The 12,362-nt window shown below is 32.1% G+C and overlaps 1 protein-coding gene across 1 annotated transcript; it reads left to right on the forward strand.

Moving 5' to 3' along the window:
- The first annotated feature begins 6,081 nt into the window (after positions 1–6,081).
- Positions 6,082–6,717, forward strand: LOC120263089. The gene has a single exon (XM_039271000.1). The coding sequence runs from the start codon at positions 6,082–6,084 to the stop codon at positions 6,715–6,717; it is 636 nt and encodes a 211-aa protein (XP_039126934.1).
- Positions 6,718–12,362: the final 5,645 nt, after the last annotated feature.

Genomic DNA, 12,362 nt, shown 5'->3' on the forward strand with positions numbered 1-12,362 from the left:
ATCTAGCAAAGGAGAAAGGTGAAGTGGAGAGATACAAGATGAGACTTGTCATCAAAAGGTACAAGCAAAAGCAAGGGATTGACTATGAAAAAAATATTTGCTCCTGTCACTCTCTTTGGAGAATATTCCTTTGTCGATTTCTCTTACAACACAAAATCATTAGATAATTCATCAAATGGATGTCAATTCGGCATTTCTTGATGGCTATCTTGAAGAGGAAGTTTATAGTGTGTAACCAATTGGGCATGTAATTAATTTTAGGGAAAGAAGATAAAGTACTAAAGTTAAAGAAGGCATTTTAAGGGCGCAATCAAGCACCAAGAGTATGGAATAGCCACAAGTTCTTCCAAGAGAATGCTTTTTCTTTAATAGGTGTTTATAAGAGTATTTTGTTTATGTTAAAAAGGATGAAGATGGTTTGTTATTTTCTTGTATCTATGTGGATGATCATATTAATAAAGATTTCAAATGTTTAGTTGCTCGAGAATTTGAGATGACTTGGGTTGATGTCCTACTATTTAGGCATTAAAATGAAACAATTTGAGGATGGCAATTTTATTACTCAAGAAAGCTATGCATAGGAGTTGATGAAGAAATTCAATTTGTTGTAATGCAAGCATATACTCCGATAGAGTGTAAAACAAATCTCCCAAAGTTGGATGGGCAAGCAAGTGTAGATACAACTTTATTCAAAAATTTTATTGGAAGCTTAAGATACTTTACTTGTACAAGGTTGGATATCTCATTTACAGTGGTATTTGGTAGCTATTTTATGGAGAAACCTTCTGAAGTTCACATGAAGACAAAGAAGAGAATCCTTTGGTATATCCAGAGAACTTGCTAGTTTTGCGTGTTTTATTCGTCCTCCAAAGAATGTAATTTGATGTGTAATTGTGATAGTGATTTTGCTGGAGATCTTGATGACTAGAAAAGCACTATTGGTTTTGTGTTCTTCTTGGGAAATAATGGTATCTCTTCGTGTTCAACCCATAGTTACAATGTCTACCTATGAATCAAAATATGTTTCACCCACTTGTTGTGCATGCCATGCTACTTGGCTAAGAAAGTTATTGAAAGAGCTCTTTTTAGAGAAACTAGAAGCAACAAAGATCATGATTGATAACAAATTGGACCAAGAATTGGATAGGGATCCAGTGTTTCATGAAGAAAGCAAGCATATTGATGCGAGATTTCATTTAATTTAAGAATGCAATGCCAAGAAGGAAGCTGATTTAGAATTTATGAAAGCTCTTGATCTAGTTGCTGACATTTTTTCAAGCCCTACAAGTATGATGGTTTTCAGAAATTAATAATGATGCTTGGAGTTGTGAAGAAATCAAGTTTACAAACGGATGTTGAAAGTATAAACTTGATTTCTTGAATTCTACAGAAATATTGAATTTCATTTGAAATTTTAAAGGTGAAATCATAACCAAACTTAGTGATTTAAAAGCCAAAATAAATCTATGGGAGTCGAGTTTATGACAAAATTTATTTTGAGTCATTTAGAGTTTCATAAAGAAATTTATGCCGAATTTAATAGTGTCAAGTCTGTAAAACTTTTGTTTTGTTTTTGTTTTTGTTTTTTTGTTTTTTTGTTTTTGTGAAGTCTTGTGCTATTTCTAACTTGAAGCAGTGTTTAATTATGAGTCTAACTCTATAAATATAGTATAATACTCCTTCATTTTGTAAGAGAAAGAAAAGAGAAAACATGAAATAAAAGATATGAAAAATTCCAAGATATTATTCCTCTTCCTAAATTTTACTTATGTGATTGTGAACAAACATCATGGGAGCCTACTATCACTTCTGATGAGCTATGTGAACAAGATAAAAAGCACGAGTGCTTGTATCATGTCAGCAGTAAAAGTGTGCAACAAAGCAAGGTCGATCCCTTGAGGAAATTAAGTACTAGCTACTAACTCTCCTCTTGTTATCTAAAAATCAAATAAAGCTCAGATTGTTAACAAGAAAAATTAACAAAGGCCAAGAATGTGCTTCCGAGATTCACAAACATGATTAAGAAAACTTGAAGATAATGTCGCGAGTGCATGGAACAAGAATTTTGTTGATTGTTTAGAGTAATGACTTCAATTTTTAATAGATTCTTAAACCTAATTCTTAATGATTATTGCACCATTGAAGTTCCTTGCATAAACTAGCCCTTATCTCTAAGTGACTAGCTTCTAAACATGGTGGACAAGGTATTTCGCACGTTCCCCTCCATGAATGTATTTTCCTTTATGATCCTCACTAATAATCACTTTAGTCTGGAGAGTTCTTATCATTCTAACTCTAAGAAATGAGTTCAAACTCTTTTAGTTGTGGAGATCACTCACACACTCGATCATAAGTCTGGGCTCTTGTTAACTAAACCTATGCACACAAATTCGAGCTATCGCTAACTAAATTCATGGGTCAAGTATTGCCACAATTAAATCTGAATATCAATAAGAAGTAGATCAATTGCAAAGATGTCAAGAAATCGAAAGCCTTCCAAGATTCTTCAAGTTCAAACACCAAGAAGGCTCTTGTTAACTAAACCTATGCACACAAATTCGAGCTATCGCTAACTAAATTCATGGGTCAAGTATTGCCACAATTAAATTTGAATATCAATAAGAAGTAGATCAATTCAAAAGATGTCAAGAAATCGAAAGCCTACCAAGATTCATCAAGTTCAAACACCAAGAAGTTGTCTAGGCATTCATGAATGAGAATCTTATACAAGATTCAATCAAAATATAAGAAATTAATGAGATGACTCAGTGGCGGAGGGAGGGGAGGCAAGGGGGTGCTCAAGCACCCCCTTGGCCCCCAAGTTCTTCTTAATTTTTAATTTTTAATTTGGGTGCTTCACAGCTTGAGCACCCCCTTGGCAAAGTTTAGTAGATGAGCAGCCCTTAAGTCTTGACAAAGCTTGAACTGTAAAGTGTTGAGCACCTAATCATCAACATTTATTTCCAATAATTAATTTAATGGGTTAACTTAACACATTTTCCAATGAGCCCATTGCCTTTTGACCTTGTCAGTGTGACTTTTTTTTATTTTATTTCCACCGTTTGATTGAAACAAGTCATGATCTTAGACATTGATTTAGCCAAATTCTTTCTTTGAGAAGAGCCTTTGCCCTTTGCCCTTTGCCCTTTGGTGATCTATTGATAAACTGATCCAGTGTCCCAGACTCCCAGTGATTTGCCGTTCTCCTCATCAACTCGAAGACTGCCAGTGCCATAGGTTCTTCCAAGTTCCAAACCTGAAACCTCCCTCGCTCTTTCCATTTTTTTCTCGATGATATTTATACAAAGCTTTTAATGATATTTTTTTCAGCCTATCCCTAGTGGTAACACAGTGACTGTAAAATTGCTGGATTTTGGGGTATCTCTCTCTTCCAAATCATCTACCAGGTAATCAATTTTTTTTTTTTAAAAGTGTTCTGTTAAGGATTCAGGACTGCATATATTAAGAATTCTACATCATTTGCTCAATATAAGCAAATTAGTCCAATTAAGTGTCTATCCTTGTCAAAGTTTTCAAGTGCTGTGCTTGAATTAATATAATTTAGTTGTTTAAACAAATTCAAATTTCTTTAGGGCATTAACAAATAGTTCCATAAAATGTAACCTGAATGGATCAATGTTTTTGAGAAATCTAATCAAGCTGAGCATGTATGTTTATAGAATTATAGCCAGGCTTTCCTTTATTTGATATGAAACTTTGTACATGGTTAGCCCACATAATACATGGTTCTTCTAATATGTAACTATGTTGTAGAATTCCAAGTCTGCAACCAACTCAAAAAACTTTTGGTTATTTTAGGTGTTGTGATTTGTACACTTTCGAAGTTGGGTCCCTTTTTTTTAATCTATATTCATTGTACATCTTCAGACATCTTGTTATACATTAAATATATCTTTGAACCAAATGGTATGTATTATGTAAGCATAAATGCATAATGACATTTTCAAAAGTCTATTTGCAAATATATTTTGTTTTCTTCGTATATTGCATTGATGTCAAGATGGAAGGAGCTTTTAATGGATTTGTTTTTACAGCCTAGCCCCAGTGCACACAAGCCTCCAAGCCCACCATCAGCAAATTTACTAGAATCATTGTTTATTTGTTTTCTCCACCTTATTGTTGACTTCATTGCCACTATTCAGGTAAGATTTTTTTTTTTAAATAAAATTTAGTTTTTATGATTTTATTAATTACGTTATTTGTTACTTATGGTTTTAATTGAGTTTAGTTGTTTTTTTAATTACATTATTTGTTACTTTAGGTTTTAATTTCTTGTTGAATTAATTATTATATATAGATATGGAGAGGTTTTTTAAACCTAAACCAAAAAGTTGTGAATCGGGAACAAATATTTCTTCTGAAGCTAGCACTGGAGCACAAAAGAGAACTCATGTTGAGTTCAGTCCATATGATATCATTGATGATCCTGGAATTCGCCAACCAATTGAAGAGTATGATGTGGGTATTAGAGATCAAGTTCAAAGATCGTATTTATTGAAAGGACCATGTCAACCAACTGGATATGACTTCCCCAAAAAACAACAAGGAAAAGAAATGCGACGCTTTCAAGAAGCGTGGTTTCAAAAGTATGATTGGTTGGAATATAGTGTGGCAAAAAGATGAAGCCTATTGTTTTTTTTATTGTTTGCTCTTCGAAAGCGGGATAGAAGTGAAAAAGGGAGCAAGTGATATTTTTTTACAAGAAAAGGATTTTTCTAATTGGAGGAAAGCACTTGAGGCCTTTAATCAACATGTAGGTCCGATAGAATAGTGCACATAATGATGCTAGACGACATTGTGAAGATTTTAAAAATCAGAGGCAAAGTGTGTCACACGTGTTATCTTCTCATGGGCATCAAATGGAGATCGATTATCACTCTCGCCTAACTAGACTATTCTAGATGTTGTACGAATTCTTTTAGTACAAGGTCTTGCATTCCGTGGTCATGATGAGTCTTCAAGTTCTAAAAATAAGGGAAACTTTCTGGAGATACTCAATTGGTATGCAAAAAGGGTTGAGAAGGTTGGGAATGTTATTAATGAAAAATGCTCCCCGGAATAATCAATTAACTTCTCCAATGATTCAAAAAAATAATTGGTGAATGCATGTCTTCTAGAGACAACATTAGCAATTATTAATGAAATTGGTGACGTAATTTCTCACTAATGGTTGATGAGTCTCGGGATAAATCAATAAAAAGAGCAAATGGCGATCATTTTGAGGTTTGTGAACAAGCAAGGTCGAGTTGTTGAAAGATTTCTTGCGATTCGACGATGTAACCGACACTTCAGACATTTTCTCTAAAAAGTAACTTTTAGATGAATTATTTGCTCGTCATGGTCTATCAATTTCAAAAATTGAGAGGACAAGGGTATGATGGAGCCTCAAATATGAGAGGAGAATTTAATGGTCTGAAGACATTGATTTTAAAGGAAAATCCTTTCGCATTTTATATCCACTGCTTCGCCCACCAACTACAATTAGTAGTTGTTTCTATTGCCAAGGGTATTCTGGTTGTTTCTGATTTTTTTTGTTATACAAATATGATTGTGAATATCCTGGGTGCGTCATGTAAAAGAAAAGATGCATTGCTTCAAACACATCATCAAAAAATTGTTGAAAGATTAGAGACTGGTGAGATTTTTTCAGGAAAAGGAAAGCATCAAGAGACAAATCTTGCAAAAGCAGGAGATACTCGTTGGGGTTCACATTTTACAACTTTGATTCGTCTCCTGACAATGTGGGAATCAGTTTTGGAGGTGTTACAAAATGTGTGTCAAGATGGATCAGTTGCAGATCAAAAAGGTTTGGCGTCAAGCTTGATTAGTAAAATGGAAAGCTTTGAGTTTGTCTTTGTCTTGCATTTGATGATGAAAGTGTTGGGGATCACAAATGAATTATCAAATGCTTTACAACAGAAAGATCAAAATATTGTCAATGCAATGGCATTAATTGATACTGTAAAAGATCGTATTCAAGATTTAAGGGATAACAGATGGAATGAGTTATTAAAAGAGGTTTGAAGTTTTTGTGATAGAATGTATATTACAGTGCCTAACATGGAAGACAAAATACCAGTTTGGGGCCGTTCTAGGCGTGAAGGGCAGTGGATTACTTATTATCATCATTATCATGCAGAGATTTTTATTGTAGTTATTGATTTAATTGCCATTGAGATGAATAATCGGTTCACTGAGACAACCACAGAGTTGCTAACTTGCATATCATGTCTTGATCCAAGAAATTCATTTTCTAGATTCCATCATGCCAAGCTACTTCGTCTTGCAGAAATTTATTATGATGATTTTTCTATACAAGATCTTCAAGTTCTAAAAGAGCAACTTCACACATACATTCATGATGTTAGAAGATGTTCTGATTTTGTTGAATGTGATGATCTTGCAAGTCTTGCTGTGAAACTAGTTGAAAGTAGAAAGCATTTGGTATTTCCGTTGGTTTATCGCCTTATTGAATTAGCTTTGATTTTACCGGTGGCAACAACATCAGTTGAAAGATCCTTCTCGGCCATGAATATCATCAAAACCGATTTGCGCAATAAGATAAGAGATGAATGGTTGAATGATATGATGATATGCTATATCGAACGCCAAGTGTTTGAAACAATTAATGATGAAGCTATTTTGGTTCGATTTCAGAATATGCAAAACCGAAGGATTCAACTCTCACTTCGTTAGTGGTATGTATATTTTTATATTTTTATATTTTTTTAAAAAATTAATTAGTATAATCTTAAATTTGGATTAATATAATTAATTTTTTATATTTATTTTTTAGTTAAACCCAGCACCCCCTTGATTTTATTTCTGGTTCCGCCACTGAGATGACTTAACTTTCCTGGGAAGCTTGTTCGTCTCAAAGTAGCTTGTATTTCATTCCAGCTAAAAGATCGCCACCTAAAAGTTTTTCAAATCTTTTTGTAAGGTCTTATCTACAACTAAACATGGCCACTAAACACGGGGTGTTTAATGGGTGGATTAGGTGGTTGAGATTTTTGAAACAACAAATATCGAGCCTAAATATGGCCTTGAAACACGTTTCTATATATAGAACCAACAAGTTAAGATTTTTGTTTTAAAATATTTATTTATTTAATATGCTAATTGCCCCTATCAGTTTAATAATTAACCTCCTTACTCTTTACTCTTTAGTTTTTATTAGATTAGGTGGTTGAGATTTTTGAAACAACAAATAACAAGCCTAAATATAGCCTTGAACACGTTTTTATAGAACCAACAACAAACATGGTTGAGATTTTTGCTTTAAAATTATTTATTTATTCATTATATGCTAATTGCCTCGATTAGTTTGATAATTAATCCTCTTACTCTTTACTCTTTAGTTTTTATTATTTAATTTTTTTTATTAAAAAATTCTTAATTTTAATTTATATTTTTTAAATGTATTTTTATTTACTTAATATGCTAATTGCGCCCCATCTACTTTATAATTGGCCTATTAATCAGATTGATGTATTTTATTCTATTATAGATATACAACTTCAAGAGCTCAATAACCATTTTAATGAAGTATCCACGTACAAAGCTACTTATTTGTGTTGTAAGCTTGAGTCCAATGGACTTATTTTCAACTTTTGATAAAGAAAAGTTAGCTTAACTTGCTCGGCTAAATCCAAATGATTTTTCAGGGGTAGAAGTCTTTACTCTAGAGAATCAATAGAGATTTATATTATTGATGTGAGGTCCAACATAGAGTTCAATAATTTACATGGAATTAATGAGCTTGCTATGAGATTGATGAGAACATGAGGAGATATTTTGTATCCTTTGGTTTAGAAGCTCATAACTTTAGCTTTGATTTTATCTATTTAAATTGCAACTATGGAGATGGTTTTCTCTTCAATAAAAATTGTGAACACTCGACCATGCAATAAAACTAGAGATCAACTCTTAGCTGACTGCCTAGTGATATAATGAAATAATTATTCATTACTTTCAAAATATGAAAACTCATAGAGGTCAATTATGAATTTATTTTTATTGATGTTTTATTGTACTTTCTTATGTAAAACACTTTTTTTAAAAAACAATTATATGATTTTGATTATATTTAAATTTTGATTAATTAAATTTTTTGCCCCCTTTTATCTATAATTCCTGGCACCGCCACTGGCAATCACCATTATCCTCATCATGCACACCACCACCATCTTCATCTTTATATCCTTATCACAACACTAATATATCTCTACCTTTTCATCAAGCATGCATGCAATTATGTGTTTCCGAAAGAAGCTCTCTTACTCATAAACATCACAACTCCATTCCCATCACTGCCCTCACCAACTTCTCCACCACCTTTAACAACATCTCTCTTTTCTTTCCGACCCATACAACAACTAATCAACCCTCCTATAATTACACCCACATGCCTGAACGGAAATTTAAGGAGCATGGTTCTTTTCCATAGTAGCAAGAAGAAAACCTCATCTTGCTTTTCATGGAACTTTGCCGGTTATTCCCTTGCTCCCCTGTCTCTCTCTAACCTCCCTAAACTAGGAAGAGGCTGTGAGAACTTCTCAAAACTTTCCATTCAGTTGGTGATGGTGATCAAAGTCCATGGGTAGCAAGTCAAAGGTAACGGTTAAACAGTTTTAACCAACGCTTTAGTTAAAGCGTTAAGCCTAACTGACCCACTTAAAACCTACTTATCCACTCAACAGCCTAACACTCCATCACGTGCGACAATTTTATTTTTCTTCTCAAATTCCTTTGTAGTCCTTCTGTGAAAGAATCGTTACAAAATAGTCCTCTATGAATAGTAATTAGTTTTTCACAAAACTCTTGCATATACATCCTTGAGAAGTAAATTAACTCATAAAATCACAGTGGAAAAGTCCTTGTTAATTTTAAAATAAATATCAAAAAAATTTGCAATGCTACATTAACTATGCATTAACTCGGTCAATGGTAGTGCAACATTCTAACTTGGACTACTATAGTAAAAGAAATAAATTTAGATTATAGTTTTGAGTAATATCATCAGTGAAAGAATAAAGAATGCGATATTCTAACTTGGACTACTATAGTAAAAGAAATAAATTTTGACAATCTAATTTGGGTTACCCAAATAAATTAATAGATATAGTTATTTTGATTTAAGGCAATAGAGGTAATATAATGACCAGTAAGTACTTTGGGAGAGGTATATTTTTAAGAGGTATTTTGCCATGTTTTGACATCTGTTTTTGGGTACATATTTGCTCAAATTAACCATTCTATTTATAAGACTTAACTTTTACAACTATTATTTTCTAACTTTGTCTAACTTCTGAAACTTAGATATTGTATTTTAATGCATATATATATATATATATATATATGAATATTCATACTTTCCAGAAAATAGTTATATGGATTTTAACCCAAATTTGCAAACTCTATATGATCCAAATTTTTTAATGGATTATTTACTGAATTGTCAACCTCATGATAGTGTTGTTAATTCATTTTAGATCAAGTGAAATTTAGTTTGATGAGTTGTTTAGCAGAGATTAGAGGTAGTAGAAGCACACTGAGTGCATACTAAGTTTTTTGTTATTAACTTGTGCCATAGACTTCAAACTTTTTTATTTAAAACCTGCAAAATTAGAAAATGATTCAAATTGCGGAGACCTCTAAACTTTTGTACAGTGAGTTTTTTGTTAACTAAATTGTAATTGTGCTATAGATCTCTAAACTTTTGTTATTAGACTATATTTCTAGTATTTTCTACTCTGAGACAGGTTTTGAGACATTGCATAGTATGGGGTGTGAGAATACCCTATCACATCCCATACGGGCACTTGCCCCCTTTGTATCTAATAGAGAGGGTATGGGATGCGACAACGTTCATTGCCCTCTTTGGATCTGTTAGAAAGGGTATGGGATGTGATAATGTTCTTTGCCCTCCTTGGATCTCTTAGACAGGGTTTGGGATGTGACAATGTTCTTTGTCTACACCTTCATCAATTGCAAAATGCAATCAAATTTAGATATGAAGTTTATAATACAATATAGTCAATTATCAACAATGATAACTTTATAATTTGATCTATATTTTTGCTACAATTAATAAATAAACGTTTTCTCGACTTGCAAAAGAAAGAGAAGTAGGAAATATAACTTCTTGAAATTCTCAAGCATTCACCCAAGGTCACTAATAGAAATGATGAGGACATGTTAGGTTTGTACTTACCAAAAGCTTTTTGCCAATTTACACTACAAAAAGGTTAGCCTATAGCGACTAAATTTAGCGACAAATTCATAAATTTGTCGCTATAAATATCTATAGAGGTGGATTTTTTTTATATTAGCCGCTATAGATGTGTTTTTAACAGAAAAATTTTGAATTAGCTACTATAGACACAAGTTTATTTAATATTTTCAAATAATAGTTTTTATAGTGCCAATTCATATATTAGCCGCTATATATATTAAATTTTTTAAAATATATTTAAGGGTGGAAAATGATCTCCAATATTTTTTATTATTTATTTAAATAAAAAATATTAGCGAAAAAATCAATTATTCTGAATTTTATGGATAATTTTTTATTTCAAAAACTTTTAACAAACTTTGAGAACTTTTTAAAATTTTATTTATTTATTTAGTTTATTGAAGATATTCTATTCCTCCAAATTTTATGGATTTTCAAATTCATTACTATAGATTAACAACATAAGAGGCGTTTTTAGGACAAATTTTTAATTAGCTAATGTAGACACAAGTTTATTTGTTTATTTTTTAACAATGCCTTTTATAGTGGTCAATTCATGTATTAGCCACTACATATTAAATTTTAAAAATTATATTTAAAGGTGAAAAATGATCTTTGCTATTTTTTATAATTGATTTAAATAATATTATGAATGGGAAAAATTTTCTTAAAATTTTCTTTTACCACAATAAATTATTGAAAAATTATTAGAGAAATAATTTTCTTTCGGCTACTAATTATTATGTTTGAAAAAAAGTAAAAATAAATTGTATTACAAAATGTAAAAAAATCACATAATCCATTCTTACTGTTGTGAACACTGGTACAATTAAAGCTATGTTCTCATTCTATCATTTAAATAATAACAATCAGTAATGATGATATTTACACACATGTGGACAATTCGATACACAATCCAGAAATGAAATAGTAAATAAATATACATAATAAACTAATTAACCCACTAATCCTCACCAAAGAAAAGGACATTTTTTTCTTTCCAAGTAGCACCACCTCAAAAAAATTAAAATTATTAACTCACTAATCTCCATTTTTAATTCTCCACAAGCCGAAATGTCCCAAATGTCCACAAAGCCAGTGCTCTATAATCCCAACCATTTACTTCACACACACAAAAACACTTCAAAAAAATTTACACTCCTGAAATATTAAAACAAAAAAAGAAAAAAATAACAATTTTTCCTAGTTTTTTTCCACTATTTTTTATTTTCCATTTTCTACTCCTCTAAAGAAATATATAAAGAAATTTCCATCGTGATCAGTCGGATCATCAGATGATTGTCATCATCAATCACGTGGCACACGTTTCTTTTTGAATAATAGACGACAAGCGCCTTTTTTATATGAATACAAACAGTACTAAACAGTACTAGAACCGGATGTACAATATGTACCGTATGAGAATAGTATAAGAATCCCGGATGAACAGTATATGAAAAGTATGGTGAACATTACTGTCGGGGGAGGGATTTGAACCCATGATCTCCCCTTATACTTTTGGTGTCATACCATTGGGCTATCCAAACACGTTTCTTGCTCACCAAACAAAGTTGGTACTAAAATTAGAGTCCAAGAAAACCCTAAAACATTTCTAAACCCCTCAAAAAATATTTTTGAATCCAAAGTTTTTTTCTAATCACCTTCTAAACATGGTACTACGAAATCACAAGAATTATGCCACAAAATTCTGAATCTCAATCTCATTTAGTAACTGCATCAAATAAAGAGGAAACAAATCTCCCAAAAATCCAAATTCGGTAGCTCCTTAACTAAAAACTAAGTGAAAAGAAATGGAAGGAAAACCAAAATCCTCTAAAATCCACCGCAATCTCCAAATTATCATCATTAATGGGAAGGAAACCCTAATTAAATCCCTCCATGATCTCGATATATACCATCTAATCCCCTTAACTCTTTACTAAAAAAACAGCAACAATGGCAAATCTGATCATCGTCGTTCTGATGATCGCCAGGATCATCAGTACTTCCTTCTCTCATTCATCACCCACGGGATCTCCAATGATCCCTTCTCCTTCTCCTGTGCCCACTCCGATGATTTCCTCTCCAGCATTGGTACAAAGGG

Source organism: Dioscorea cayenensis, chromosome 6, assembly GCF_009730915.1.
Source record: "Dioscorea cayenensis subsp. rotundata cultivar TDr96_F1 chromosome 6, TDr96_F1_v2_PseudoChromosome.rev07_lg8_w22 25.fasta, whole genome shotgun sequence".
In the NCBI taxonomy this organism is placed as follows: Eukaryota; Viridiplantae; Streptophyta; class Magnoliopsida; order Dioscoreales; family Dioscoreaceae; genus Dioscorea; species Dioscorea cayenensis.

Bases quoted from the DNA above. Each gene is read 5' to 3' on its own strand.
- LOC120263089 (XM_039271000.1), top strand. From the start codon at position 6,082: ATGGAAGACAAAATACCAGTTTGGGGCCGTTCTAGGCGTGAAGGGCAG.